At 37.3% G+C, this 15996-nt stretch overlaps 1 protein-coding gene across 2 annotated transcripts in view; it reads left to right on the top strand.

Moving 5' to 3' along the window:
- Positions 1-10516, top strand: part of LOC105553481 (vitamin D 25-hydroxylase) — a 12276-nt gene extending 1760 nt beyond the window's left edge. For both annotated transcript variants that reach the window (XM_011999566.1, XM_011999565.1), the window contains exons 2-5: positions 4793-4934; positions 7868-8500; positions 9075-9404; positions 10225-10516. In XM_011999566.1, coding sequence (XP_011854956.1) covers positions 4793-4934; positions 7868-8500; positions 9075-9404; positions 10225-10400 — 1281 coding nt within the window. In that variant the 3' untranslated portion in view covers positions 10401-10516. The remainder of the gene's footprint in view (positions 1-4792; positions 4935-7867; positions 8501-9074; positions 9405-10224) is intronic.
- Positions 10517-15996: the final 5480 nt, after the last annotated feature.

Consider the following 15996-nt stretch of genomic DNA (forward strand, 5'->3'; position numbering starts at 1 on the left):
TGAGGCAGGAGAATGGTATGAACCCGGGAGGAGGAGCCAGTGAGCCGAGATCGCACCACTGCACTCCAGCCTGGGCGACAGAGCAAGACTCCTAAAAAAAAAAAAAAAAAAAAAAAAAAAAATTGGTCTAGGTTTCTAGAATAGAAAGTCACTAATGGTTTACGTTCCTTTCACGACTCACTAATAGTTTACGTTGTTAAAGGTAAGCTGGACGAGGTAACAAAAGTATGTATAATTCTTAGATCTTATTTTCCAGCCGACAGTTCTCCCAGAATTGAGTTTATTCAAAATGTGAAAGCATAAGACTAGAGATCGGGTCTTCTGCCAGACAAAACTTGACCCCTGTTCTGAGACTTAGTGTTTTTTTCATCTCGTTAGTGAGAATAACAACGGAAAACAGTAAAGTGCTACTCAAGTGTTCTTGGTTATTGTATGTGTTATTAGTTTCTTTTTTTTTTCTTTCTTTTTTTTTTTTTTTTTTTGAGATGAGTCTCACTCTGTCGTCCAGGCTGGAGTGCAGTGACGCCATCTCGGCTCACTGCAAGCTCCGCCTCCCGGGTTCACGCCATTCTCCTGCCTCAGCCTCCTGAGTAGCTGGGACCACAGGCGCCCGCCACCACGCCTGGCTAATTTTTTGTATTTTTCAGTAGAGACGGGGTTTCACTCTGTTAGCCAGGATGGTCTCGATCTCCTGACCTTGTGATCCGCCTGCCTTGGCCTCCCAAAGTGCTCGGATTACAGGCGTGAGCCACCGCGCCCGGCCTATGTTATTAGTTTCTATACCCAGAACAGGTTTGTTCGACCTCCAAGTTTGAAAGTATTTTTAAACAAGTTATTTGAAATGGTTTCTCACAGAAAAGGGAATTAAACGTTTCTTATATAAGTATTTGAACTGAAAGACACTCTGTATTACTATGAATATTTATTTTGGGCAGGGGATTGTCTAAGTCCCCTATCATAGGTTACAAATTATAAACGTACTAGACTGTCGTCTTGAGATACTTAGATCGGTTCAATAGATAAGAATTGGGCATGAACAGCTAGTTTTATTGCTGGTACCACTTTTGAGGGAACCATGGTTCTTTACGGAGAAAGCTCTTGACTACAAATGAAATAGGACTAAACTGTTACTAGCTGCAGTGGGGCAGAGGAAAAACTGAAAGGAGCAAACATGAAATAGAATATGCATCAAAGAGTAGATAGACGTTGTTTGCCTCACTATGCCTTAGGTTTAGTTGATAACCACCAAACATATTAACTCTAGGCTACAGCAGCATTTGATCTTTATCCTGGTATGAAACATCTCTAAAGATCTCCCATTATTTTAGAGATATATTCCAATTCTGACAAACTCTCAAAGTTGGTATAAATTGTTAAAATACTATACCTTTTTTTGGAAGTGGAAGAAGACTGTTCCCTCCTGTAATTCTGAAAGGTTATGAAAAGTTCTTCCTAGGACTTATTTCTAAATAAAATCTTAGTTTCCCACTGTCTTTTAAATTTGAGATGTATGCTCACAGAAAACAAAAACAAAAACCCCAGAAAACACTGGACTTTAAAATTACTTAGGACAGTCACTTCAGGTGATACCCGCCTTTGTGTTAATCTGTGAATTCAGTTCTGCTTTGTGATTCTTGAAAGTTAAACAGCCAGTCCTCAGGACTTATATATTCATTTTAAAGGCAATCTTATATAGAAGTGTATCACACTGAAAATTACCATTTCCTTGGAGATTCATTCTGAATGTTTAAATTTCTGCAGTAACTTTAATCTTAGTCTAGATTTAGAGAGGCATTCCCTGGCTAGCAAAGCCAATACAAGTGGCTTTATCAGATTATTTTCAGGTAATGGACTTAAGGACAATAAAATTATTCCATTAAGGCAAGTAGAATTGACAGTGTATTAATTTATTTTTACAGCATTTATTGAGAACTTTATGCATGGCACTGAATGAGATTCTGTGTAAGGATTCAAAGATGAAAAAGATGAAATCACTGCTCCTAGGGAGTTTATAATTTAGCAGGCAGGCAGAAGACAAGAATATGAATGTTTCTGGTCCAAGATAGTGTTAAATAAGTGCCATGGGAGCTTCTAAACTCCCATGTGTGGTTGAAAGCAGAGAGAAAAAGAGTGCCCCAAGAAAGGCATCATGGAGGATCGTCCCTAAAGAGTTGGTATGGTTATGATAGTATGGCAGTCAAGGGAAGCATTCAAAATGAGGGAACAAACCAAGCAAAGGTTGAAAAGTGTGGCAGTCACCTAATGGTTTTCATCAACAGCACTTTGCACATTTGTCTGTTATTAGCACTTAGCCCATGATGTTATAATAATATGCTTAAATGTATATCTCTACAACTATTCATTAATTCAACGTCTATTTCTATTGTCATATGCTGTGCACTGTCCTAGGTGCTAGAGATATAGCAGTGACCAAAACAGAGATTCCTGCCCTTATGTAGCTTATATTCTAGTGGGGGGAAGACAGACAATATACATAAACACAATTAAGTAAATTATATAATATGTTCAAAGAGTACAGAGCAGGAAGTAAACTAAATTAGGGTAAGGGAATGGAGAATGTTAGTGGGTCAGATTTTAAATTGCTTAATCAGAACAGTCTCACCACAAAGGTAGCATCTGAACAAAGACTTAAAGGAAATGAAGGAACAAGCTATAGGAATATGAAAAGGAAGAACATTCTAGACTAAGAGAAGAGCAAGAACAAAGGCCATAAAGCAAGAGAATGCCATGTTGAGAATTACCTGTAAAAAGACAAGGATGAAATTAAGGAGGCCAGTTAGGAGATTGTTGTTATAAGGGAGAAATGCAGGTGACTTAGATTGGTCACCTGCAGGTTATAATAAATTGTCTGATTCTGTTTATATTCTGGAACAGCATAACTGCTGAGCAGTTGGATGTGGAGTTTGGAAGAAAATAATGAGTCAGTGTGGGTGACTGCAAAGTTCTGGGCCTCAACAACTTGAAGTATGTATGGAGTGGTCATTAACTGGGAGAGTGAAAAATTATGAGTAGGGCTGGTTTGGGCGAGGGAAAGAGACTTGGAGATCACAGAGTGATCTAGAAGAAGGCAAGGAAAATGTTTTGTGTATTCCTCTTTACATCTCTGCCAGCATTATAATTAGCCCATAATTGGCACTAAAAATTATTGAATAAATCAAATAATATATAAGCTAATCTGTACCCTTCCATAGATCAAAGCAGTTTAAGGATAAGTTTTCACAATTTGAGTTACAAACCTTTACCAAAGTCCTTGAAAACAGTGTATACAGGAATACATATTAGTTCAAGTAAAAATTTCTCCAGTTCTACCCTCAAATACAGGACTATTTCAGATTCTTGAGTAAAGGTGGATTGCGTAACAACTTTCTCAAGCCATGGCTCCTCCTTGCTTTTTATGGTCCCTGGTGTCCATAGTTTGAAGTTCTACCCTGAAGCGCTATCCTGAAATACATTTGCCCTCTGTTCTGCCTTCATAGTGACACAACTTTAAGTTCATGGTTCTTTTACTATCCTTGTGGAATGCCATCTTTTTTATCGTCTCTGCTAAAGTTCACTTCTGCGAAGAGACTTTCCTTTAATAGGACTACATTACTGCATTGTCCCCTCTTTGCTCAGCTGGTAGCCATTCCCTTTTACTTAGAACTCTTCTGTTGTCACTTTTGACTAATACCACTGCTTATGGCAGGCAGTCAATGTTCTTTTCCCAAGGTTCTGGATATACCTACTGCTCAGTTGGCAGAGCCCACCCTTATGCCAAAGACTCTGGTGGCCCCATTACTCAGCTGGTTAGTTGTTACCACTGGGCAGTCCTCATGACCTTTGCTGATATAACTTTCTGCTGAACTTTTGTTCTCTGCTAAGCCTCCTGTTTTCTTCTGAAGTAGCGTGTGCCATGGCTAAATCTCTTTGACTTGTTTGCACAGGGATAAGGCTTGTCTCAGTATTTTGGCTGTAAAAAGCTATCCAGAAAGGATGGCAATAAGCAGTCTTAAGGAAGTATCGTTCTCTCACTGGACTAGGCTCTTACATTGGGTTAGCTAGAATAGACTACAGGAGGTGTGACATTGTAAGTGAACCTGAGGTGAGGCACAGGGCAGACAACTCCAGCAAGGCATGGAATGGATTCTGTTTTGCCTTCCCCTTAACTGAGAGGCAGCTACCTAACCTATGTGGTAAATGCCTTTCCTCCAAGGTTAGGTTCCCTTAGAGCCCTGTTCATTCCCTTTGTGGAATACAGAGAGCCAAATACAAATGGGCTTAGTTACAATATGTTTATACTTCAAAGTTGTCTCTCAGGTCTTTGACAATCCTCTCCCTCACTTAGCCTCATTCATCTTGGAAATAGAAGGAGATTCCTAGATATCATTGAGCATTTTGAGGTAGAATGAATCATAAGACAGCATGTATATCAAATATATTTTCTGTGGCAATACTGAAGCCCAAATAGGTTAAGTGTTCTGCCCAGAGTCTTATATCTCTTTAATGGCAAACCTTAAACTAGACTCAGGCCTCCCAAGTCCAGTACCCTTTTCATTATACTGTTGGTAAGATTGTGACTTCAGGCACTGAATGGCATAATGAAATCACACAGTTTTGCATGGCTTATAGAAGGAGGGCACTCTGAACATTATGAGGTGAGTAATAACTGCCTATATTTTCAGGGACGTAACAAATCCTGGAAAAGCCACACTTACCACTTGTAGATTTCCATGGTTATATTTCTCCATACATTCTGCCATTTAAATGTTGTTTTTCTTCTCTCTTCTCAAAGATCTTCAGTTTAGATCTTGGAGGCATATCAACTGTGGTTCTAAATGGCTATGATGTAGTAAAGGAATGTCTTGTTCATCAAAGTGGAATTTTTGCAGACAGACCATGCCTTCCTTTATTCATGAAGATGACAAAAATGGGAGGTATGTTTATTTGCACCTATTTAGTGATTTACTAAGCTATTTTAAATCACATTTCTTATTTTAAGTTTTAGTGCATAGAGTTGGGATTATTTTGTACTGATTAATAAGAAACTATTTACTTATAGAACCTGGTATCTGAGGACCTTTCAGGCTGTACTACTTTCATATTTTAGACCAGTACATTGCTAATTCTGTTGTGGTTCAGCTCTAATAAGTATTATAAACTTTTAAAGAATCAGCACCTAATAACATCTGCAGATTTTGTGAAACAAGTTAGGAATAAACACATACTTGCACTTGAATCCAAAGTGCCCTTTTGAACCCAGTCTTGAGTACTTGATGACATTTTTACTATCGTTTTACTTAAAAGCTTACAGAACTCGAAGCAGCTTTCTTGACTACTAATCACTGTGATTAGTAGGTATAGAGTTGCATGGCTTGTGTAAAGGACTAGCGTTCTGTATGGTTTAGTATTGATCAGTGTCGGAGATTCCATATTCAACAGGGGGAGAGACTGAAAGTTGACAAAATTGGTAAGAAGAAAGCAGCAACAGACAGCCTAAAATAGAATGTTCAAATCACATACAGTGGTTTTAATAGTTAATAGTATAAGACTTTTTACTAAAGTTGTATCCTAAATTCTCTAATATGAGTTTCACATTTAATTTCAAAGAAAAATTTAACAATATCTTGCTTACATAGGCAAAAACTAAAGACATTGATTGAAAAGACAAAAATAAAACTCCTATATTACATCACAAAGGAAATCAACTAATGCAGAGAAAGCACAAATTGTAAAAGACTGAATTCTCAGGCCAGGGTATAATGATACTTGAAAGCAGTAATATAAAAAAACAAGCAATTAGACCAAATAAGAAGCCACAATTATAATAGACCTTTAAAAAGATGATGAAAATGAAAGATGATGCAATCACAGTAATATTTGAGACAAAGTATATATTTTTCAAAGCTGTAAATTTATTGTTTAGACTATTTTCATCATAAAGCATTTGACTTAAGATTTTTAAAAACCAGGTAGGAAATTATGTGTTGCTTTAAGTTACTATGTACTGACCTTGGAAGTAGAAAATCATGGCCACTATCAGCCCACTGTGTGAATGGAAAAAAGTTGCCCTTTGGGTGGGCCCAGCGTCATGCCCAGGCACACAGCTTGGCCAGTGTAGGGTTATTATAAACAGTGCTCCTCTGTACCTTCTTGTGTATATATCCCATGTGCACATATTTCTCTAGGGCTGGTTTCATCTTGGCACCATTGCACTAGCTGTTCCTTCTAACTACAGTGGTCTTTCCTCAGGTATTTGCTTGTTTCACGTCCTCATCTCCTGTGAGTCTTTACTCAGTGTCATCTTCTCAGTGAGCCTTTTGCTGACTACCCTATATCTTTTTACTTGCTATATAATTTATTTGTTGTTTTGTCTGTCTCTCCTACTAGTGTCTAAGCTCTGTGAGGGTAGGGATCTTTGCTTCTTTTGTTCCCTGATACATTCCTGACACTTAGAACATTGCCTGGAACATAGTAGGTGTTCCACAAATACATGTTAAATGAATATTTGTTGAACGAATAGTCATCTGGGAGTATAGAAAAAAGAATGGACTATGGGAATGTAAGATTGCTACACAGCACTAATGACCCCCTCACATATGGTAACTTTTTAATAAGCTCTACATTCAAAAATTATTGCACAATAAGTTGTTGGAATGTAAATTTTGTGTGTACCTCATGTACACAAGAGAATGTGACATTTTTCATTGTGGGTTGTGTTAGTCCATTTTGTATTGTTATAAAGAAATACCCAAGGCTGGGTAACCTATAAAGAAAAGAGGTTTAATTGGCTCATGGTTCTGTACACTTTATAGAAAGCATGGTGCTGGCATCTGCTTCTGCTGAGGCCATCTGCTTCTCCTGAAGCTCACAATCATGGCAGAAGGCATTGGAGAAAGCCAGCATGTCATATGGCAAGAGTGGGAGCAACAGAGCGAGTAGGGAGAGGTCCTTAACTTTTAAACAACCAGATCTCACATTAAGTGAGCAAGAACTCACTTATCACCAAGAGGCTGTTGTAAGACCATTCATAAGGGATCTGCCCCTATGATCCAATCAGTTCCCACCATGCCCCGCCTCCAACATTGGGAATCACATATCAGTGTTAAATTTATCATAGGTACAACCGTGTCCCAGTAATGAGTGAAATTTTGAGTAAAGTACATGTTACATAAATATGTGCACTGAAGATGTTGAATTAATTTAAGGGGGAAATTTTCCATAGTAGCCACATCAAAACAGCAGATACATTGTGGAGACTCTGAAATTTTAAGGTAGGCAATATCAGCATTAGAAAAGTTTGAGCTTCATGTTTGCCCTTCTTTTGACTTCAGCATTTTGACTATATTGACAGCTCATTCAGAGTTCCCTTACCCCTGTCATAGTTACTTGATTGTCTACCATATCCCTTTAACAGGAGGAAATTTATATTCTAAAATCCATTCTCTTTTAAGCAGAAAATTTCTAATCCTAGAAGGATGATTTTTTAGGTGTTTGTTTAGTCTAAGATAAAATTTTGCCCATTGAACATGCGGTCATTTCTCTTTGGTAAATTAGGCTTATGGTAAAATTTGGATAATATATAGTCACCTGGCCCTATTTCACCAGGTTAAATTACACAAGACTGACTAGCTTCTTGTGGTGGTGCAATTATAGGTCTTTTCTACCAGTCCACAGATAAGGAGTAGAAAACCTTTATCTGTTATAATACTCTGGCTAATGAGTTGCTGAGAACAGGACCCAACCATGTAGTTATATAGGAGTATAATTTGCAGAAGGATGACTAACCATCCATTAAAAAATTTTGTTCCCTTTCATTTTTTAGATACAGAGAGGTAGGAATTATACAATATTTTAATTTTTTTTTCAGGCCTACTCAATTCCAGATATGGCCGAGGATGGGTCGATCACAGACGATTAGCTGTAAACAGCTTTCGATATTTTGGATATGGCCAAAAGTCTTTTGAATCTAAAATCTTGGAAGAAACCAAATTTTTTACTGATGCTATTGAAACTTACAAAGGTAGACCTTTTGACTTTAAACAATTAATAACGAATGCTGTGTCAAACATAACCAATCTGATCATTTTTGGAGAACGATTCACTTATGAAGACACCGATTTTCAGCACATGATTGAGTTATTTAGTGAAAATGTGGAACTAGCTGCCAGTGCCTCGGTCTTCTTGTATAATGCCTTTCCATGGATTGGCATCCTGCCTTTTGGAAAACATCAACAGCTGTTTAGAAATGCATCTGTGGTCTATGATTTTCTCTCCAGACTCATTGAAAAAGCTTCAGTCAACAGAAAGCCTCAGCTACCTCAGCATTTTGTTGATGCTTATTTTGATGAGATGGATCAAGGTAAAAATGACCCATCATCTACTTTCTCCAAAGAAAACCTAATTTTCTCAGTGGGTGAACTCATCATTGCTGGAACTGAAACTACAACCAATGTGCTACGGTGGGCGATTCTTTTCATGGCCCTTTATCCTAATATTCAAGGTGAGGATTCTCTTGATGATCTCAGGGTCTATCCTTACATGTAGGGTTCATACATGTTTTTGAGTCTTAGCCATGCACAATACCTTTTCTTTAGGAACTCCTGCTATGCCAGCCAAGGATAGAAATATTTAATAGCTACAAAAAAGAGTTTTCAAATCTATTATCTCAATTCATGTAAAAAAAATCTCTGAAAGAGGTCTTATTATGCTTATTTTATAAATGAGAAAAAACGCTGTATCTGCAAGTGGCAGAGCTGGAACCTGAACTCTGATAGAATTTAAAAAACTAATTTTATGTTTTACTATTTTTCTTACTCCAATTCTAGGTTTGTTTGATGTTTATTCTTATTACTTATGTCTTTCACAATAGAGCTACCCAGAGCACTGGGTACTATTAGTACAAGATATATAGCATATATTTCAACAGAATGCCCAGATAATAAAAAATCTGAATCTGGATGTATCTGTATCCTATTGGCTTGTTATTGGTTATCATTTATTTTATTCCAGAGGGAAATAACTTTAGCTATAATTCTAAGAATTGCATAATAACTTGAATACTTTTTCTCTGACAGGACAAGTTCAGAAAGAGATTGATTTAATTATGGGCCCCAATGGGAAGCCTTCTTGGGACGACAAATCCAAAATGCCTTATACTGAGGCAGTTTTGCATGAAGTTTTGAGATTCTGTAATATAGTTCCATTAGGGATTTTCCATGCAACCTCTGAAGATGCAGTTGTACGTGGTTATTCCATTCCTAAAGGCACAACAGTAATTACAAATCTTTATTCTGTACACTTTGATGAAAAGTACTGGAGAGACCCAGAAGTGTTCCATCCTGAGCGATTTCTGGACAGCAGTGGATATTTTGCCAAGAAGGAAGCTTTGGTTCCTTTTTCCCTAGGTAAGAGAACTTTCACAGGGGCGTAACTTTAGAATAAAGGATAATGATAATTCATTAGATATAGCATCTTAATCTGAAGCATCCTCCTGTAGAATTAAATATCCCAATTCTAAAAACACAGAACTGATTCTTACAGGAGAGAATGATTTAATTGGAAGTAATTAACACCTGTTTCTGCTTAATATAAGCCTTAATTTATCAACTATAGATGGACTTTTGAGAACCCCTGGCTTCTTCTAAAACTGTTTTTGCCTGTGGCTTTTTTGCCCATAATCAAAACTTGTGGAATGAGAAGGCAGTAACCCAGAGAGGGAAAAGATACAGTCACTTAAGTAAAACTAGAATCTCACTATCTTGGCTTCTGGTTATTGTATTTCATCTTCAACTAGGAAAATATTGCTGCTTCTGTGAAAAGGTACAAAAGACCCATGGAAAATGGACTAGAAACTCTTCCCCTTCATTGGGGGAAGAACACACACTTAGTTGAAATGAAGCAGACTTTTCTTGAGCAAAATGTCTCACCTCAAATTAGATCTTTTGTGGCATATCTTAGGCTCTGTTGCAGCATGGGAGGGAAGTGGGAGATGGAACTAAAGTCTTACAAAAGTCCATGGTCTGACAAAAGGAGGTGAATGTATGGGTTCTAGGAGCTGAAGTGTCAAATCCTATTCTTTGAGATTTAAGAGAATCCTTTAATAAACATAATTCCCTCTTACTTTCTTTAAATTCCAGATTTCCTGAATGACACCCAAATATTAGACATTAATTTTGGTAAAGATTGTGGGTTTAAAAAATTATTATATCTGCTTTTTCTGTTTAGGGAGAAGACATTGTCTTGGAGAACAGTTGGCTCGGATGGAAATGTTCTTGTTTTTCACAGCATTGCTTCAGAGGTTTCATTTGCATTTTCCACATGAACTAGTTCCAGATCTGAAGCCCAGGTTAGGCATGACATTGCAGCCCCAACCCTACCTCATCTGTGCTGAAAGACGCTGAAAGTGCCTGGATGTTTTCGGGAGCAAGGGTGTATATTTGCCTTATCCCTGAACTTGGTTTAATCAAATCAATGTGTGTATTAGAATAAAAGTCACAGCATCATAAAGCCAAATGAACACAGATGTGTCTTAAAATAGTACTGGAGCAGAAACAAGCACTAGTCATGATTGCTTTTCAAGATTTTATGACTTCTGGGGTAAAATTCTCTGTTGAGAGACACAAAGGTGCAAATGATGGGTGTTGCTTAAAATGCTAAGAAGAGTCATGGATGCCCTAAGCAGAGCATCTTGTTTAGTAGCAGGTACTTTTATCCCTTCCTGACTTCATCTGGCTTCTGTCCTGGGGGGCCTTGGTTCCAGAAACCAGCTCCCTTCTGATCAGGTATTGTCATTAATGAACTGTGTGGTACCAGTACAGTTTAATAGAGGACTACAGAAGAAATTAAAACCCAAATAAATGAGTTTGGACTTTAGAGGTATTTTAGATATGGTGGGAGATTGTAGAAGAAATATATATTTAATGTAGAGCCTGCCAGTGCTTTCGTATCTTACTCCCTGCTCTGTCTTCATAAGAACTGTGTCACTCTTCTTATAAATGAGGGTCTGTGTGTCCTGAGTGTCCACCTTCATAGCAGCAGTTAAGTAGATAGGACATTACAATAATATATTTAAAATTTTAAATGATACATGGTTGTTGAATCTTTGTTGGCACATTTTCCCTGGTACCACTTCTTTCTAAAACTAATCACAAGGATTAAAGATTGAATTCACTTATATCTTTTAGAGGTCTCTAGGCATTTCCATGGGTTAGTGTTATTTTTCTAAAGATAATTATATTCAAATCCAAAAACATGCTCTAGAGATAGGGTAACTGTGTACACTGGGACTCTTGAGAGTGAATGGGGTCCTCCTATTCATAGTTATATCAGGACAACAAGAGTAAATTGTGACTGCCCTAAACAAACTGGAATGTATATTGACCCATTTATAGCTATTTTTACATCATCATTTCTTATAAAGTTGTGAAATTATGGGTACATGTTCTTGTAACATGGCTCATGAATAGTTGCAGCCTCAGAGTCAGCACACACAACAATGACTTCTATTAAGAATATGGATTTAACCTTAGTTTGGACTTACCTGTTGAACAGTTTCAAGTTTGTGTGTTATACATCAGGAGTCTGCATCTTGGATATATTCAGATGTTTCCAGTTGCAAGGGGAAGAAAATCCTTGCAAGTTCACTTAAATAATAAAAGGGAAATTTGGAGGAAGGGTGGAAGTTTTAGGGTCCATATGGCTTAGATGTTACATGGTGTAAAGATTCTGCTTCTTCCCACTTCTCAATTTTGCCTTCCAGATGATACCAGCTTTATCTTAAGGCTAGCTCATGGAGTACATGTGCTTTGCCCACCTCCATACAGAGAAAGCAAGCTTAGATCATTTCTGGGAGAGCAAGAGAATTTTTTAAATGCCCCCAGAAAACTGTTTTTTGTGTCCTATAGGTTCTGAGTTATGTGCCCATCCATTAATTTAAAACTATGGTTTGTGAGTGTAATTATGGTTCACTTAGCCTGAACATATGCCTGACTACTAGAAGTAGTCATGGAGTTGGCTTCTTCCAAAATACATGTGCTACATATGGGTGGTGTAGTTATCTAAACAAAACTAGGGCTAATTATGAAGAGAAGAGGAACTATAAGTCCGAAGACCAACTATAGTGTCTGCCTCACTTGCTAAGCCAAGCAACTTTCCAACCTACCTTCCTGAATCTTTCTGTAATTATTTTATTTTAGTTTTTCAGAGATAGTTGTCTAGGCTGGTCTTGAACTCTTGGGCTCAAGCAGTCCTCTAAGCTCGGCTTCCCAAAGTGCTGGGATTACAGGCATGAGCCACCACACCCAGCCCCAACCTTCCTGAATCTTGACAGACATATTCAGGTTGCTCCTTAATCTTTGCTCGCTCTTTGACATAGCAAATCTGTCATCCCAGGGTCTCCTACTTACTGTCATATCTGCTATAAGAGCCTAAGTTGAACTTTAAGGTAGTTTTACTGGGTAAAACAACTTAGTGAACTGAAGTAGATTATAATAAAAGTTGAGGAGGCTTTCTTTTGCTTTTGAGTACTACCACTACTGCTGCTAGTACAATTTAGGAACTCCATAAATCTATGCAGAATGAAGATCATGCTATTTTCACAGGTTAATTGTCAAGCCAGACAAATTATAAAAGATGTAGCTTCATCAACTTTTAAAGGTAGAAGAACCTTAACTTCACTTAATGTGCTCATTTTATAGCCAAGGAAATAGAGGTTTACACAGGGGAAGTGAATTCTCTAGATCACGGCAGAGGCATGCCTTATTTCATTCCATATTCCTTTTATTCACACCCAATAATTTATCTTACACTTTACAATTTATAAGGCTGTTTTTCATTATACTTTCAACTTGATTATTTGGAACCAGTTAGCTGTGGTAAAAATAAAATGCTACACTTTTGGAAAAATATAAATTAACATGAATTAGTAAGTAATCCATACTGGAAAAATCTGTTTTTTGAAATTACATTGTAACAGATACGTTGGATCTGTGCAATAGGATGCCTTCTCTCTTATCAGTTAGTGCTAAGCTACTGATTCAAATGTTAGAGATCTAATTTCTGATTCAACAAGTGAGCACGCTTGTTTTTTCTCACCTATCACTGAAATAACCATTAAGGATAGAAAATGGAATAAAGGCATTGAGAATACGGGTGGAGGGCAATGTTAGTGGATCAGAGACTTTGAAATTTTAGGAGATGGAAGGTGAATGGAAAAATATAGAAAACCACAAACAAAACCATGCATAGACGAAGCCAGAGGTGGAGATGGGAGCCCATTCTTCATGGGATAGCTATGGAGAAAATCAGTACATAAGGAGAGAAGTAGGTAAGGATAACTTTTTCTAAAAGTGGAAAGAAATCAAGCAGATTTACTGGGATAAACAGCTGAACAATTTGCCCCGTCTCATTTTCTTCTCCTGTTTGTGCAGTTGTAGAATTTGCCTCCAAGTGCTGAAATAAGTATAAATAAGTTTGGGTTCCTATGCCAAGGAGATGGTGGTGCTCCTACCTGGAATTGGTGCCCTACATTGAGGGCTCCCTAATTTTGTCTGCTTTAAACGGTAAGTTCTCTAGCGCCTAAACTGTTAATCAGGTGTGAGGACAAGTTTCAGTGAACCAAGTGATGACTGGGGAAACATCAACAAAAGGACTAGCTTTGAGCATTGAATAAATTTAAGTATAGAACTAAGACAATGGTGGCATAAATGTGACAATACTATCTGTTTTATACTCATAAAAATAATGCATCTAACAAAAAATGAGAAGAGGAGAAATGGTAGAACACAGAATAAGTTCTTTGCTTCATATAGTTAGAATTCAAAAGATATAGTTTAAAAGTGACAAGTAGTAGACGTTTAAGAATATTTAACAGTACAAGAGTAAAGGATAATATTGCCTTAAATTGGGTAGTGGGAGATAGAGAAGAATATGTACAACCTAATTTTTTAATTTATAGATGAGAAGCAGATACTATAAAGAAATGGGGTCCAAAGATAGTATAACTATTGCCACTGAATCAAAGATACACACTTTCTTAAACGTCATAATTAAAATGAGTTTTTAAGAAAAGAGCAAATAATATGAAGAATTAAGTCCTTACAGTCACATGAATAAATATAAATGGGCTTATCTCACCTATCAAAAAGGTGTTCATATAATATAGCATTGAATTTGATTTCAGACCAAATCCAATGCTATATTATTGTTGTATAGAAGAGATACTTAAAACATAGGTTAAAGGTTAAAAATAAAAGGACGGTTAAAGACATGCCAGGAAATACAAATAAAAAGAAAGCAGGAGTCATGATCTTAATAAAACAAGGCAGAATTCAAGTCAGAAAACATAAGACAAAAAAGTGCACTTTGTAATTCTAAGTACTATAATTCATAAGGACTTTATAACAGTTATAATACCACACCAAATAACAACTTTCATAAGGCAGAAATTATAAGACATGCAAAAACAAATAGGTAGAAGTACCTTAATACTGAGAGCCATGTTACCCAGGTTGGTCTCGAACTCTTGAGCTTAAGAGATCCACCCACCTCGGCCTCCCAAAGTGCTGGGATTACAGTGTGAGCCACCACACCCAGCCAAGAATAAGGAATTTTTCTGTGTAGTGATATGGTGAGATGTCCAGGATAATGAAACAAAGATACAGAATGCAGCAGTGTTAGCAAGCAAAAAGGGCTCATTGTCAATGTACCAGAAGCCAATACTATGACACAGTTTTTGAGAAAAGCTTGATACTCAAAGTAGACTTCCAACTATTTGCTGTTGACTCCCAGATCCATACTTGTAGCCCATATCACTTTTCTGAATTCCATACCTACACTGAAATACACTTGGTTGTCTCAAGCCTCTTAATCTCACTTTGCTCTAATCTGAATTCGTCTCTTCACTCTCTAACACATCCAAAATCAATTCCTCTGATATACCCTAACTCAGTGAATGATATTGACAGCTGTCTAAATCTGAAATCTGGGAGCCACCCTTAATCTTTCTTATCCCCATACCAACTCCATATTAAATCATAACTCTGTTCATGTCGCTGTGGTCCACAATCTATTCCAGTCAATATCGCCAAGCACTCCCTATGTCTAAATCTTGCTCTGCCATTCTGTCAAAAGACAAAATTAACAACAAATTGTTATAGATGTAATTGGCTTTTATTCTAGATTCATGTATCAGGTAACTTGCATTCTACAAAATAGAATGAAATTCCCACTGGGTAATGGCAGAACAGTGGGTTTTGTAAGGATGGGAACAAGGAAACAGAATAATAGAAAAATAAAAACTGATCAGTTATCACTAGGTTACTTCAGATTACGTCTTTGTACAGGTTAAAGCAGCGGGGACTTCCTTGATTATGCTCAGATAGACTGGAATCTCCTGTTTTGAGAAAAAACTAGTCTGGGGATCAATGTATTTCCTTAAAGTTTCAGTTTGATTGTGTGGCATTTAGTATGAATGACTCCATTTTGCTTTGGTCTGGTCTATTGGGGCCTAGGTGCAGGAACTCAGTCCAAAACAATAGTTTTAAACCATTCAAAATACAGCTGACCCTTGAACAACATGGGTTCGAACTCCATGGGTCCACTTATATGTGGAGTTTTTCAGTAAATATAGTTGGCCCTGTATTGGCAGGTTCTGCATCCGCAACTAAATGCAGATGAAAATATAGTATTAGTGGGATGTGTAACCCTCGTATAGAGAGGGCCAACTTTTTGTATCTGCGGGTTCCACAGGGTTGACTGTGAGACTTGAATATGTGACAATTTTTATAGCTGAGGAGGTCCTAGAACCAATCCCCCACATATAACAAAGGACAACTGAAGTATGCTATTTGATCCTTGTAAAATGTAAATCTAATCATGTTATTCTTCCGATTGAAACTTTTTCATTGTTTCCCATTTCCTTTAGGAATAAAGTTTAAAGTGGCACGTCATGTTTTACAAGGCCCTTCATTAACCACCATCTCTCTACCACTCCCTCTT

The sequence above is a fragment of the Mandrillus leucophaeus genome, unplaced genomic scaffold (genome assembly GCF_000951045.1).
Source record: "Mandrillus leucophaeus isolate KB7577 unplaced genomic scaffold, Mleu.le_1.0 Scaffold599, whole genome shotgun sequence".
NCBI lineage: Eukaryota > Metazoa > Chordata > Mammalia > Primates > Cercopithecidae > Mandrillus > Mandrillus leucophaeus.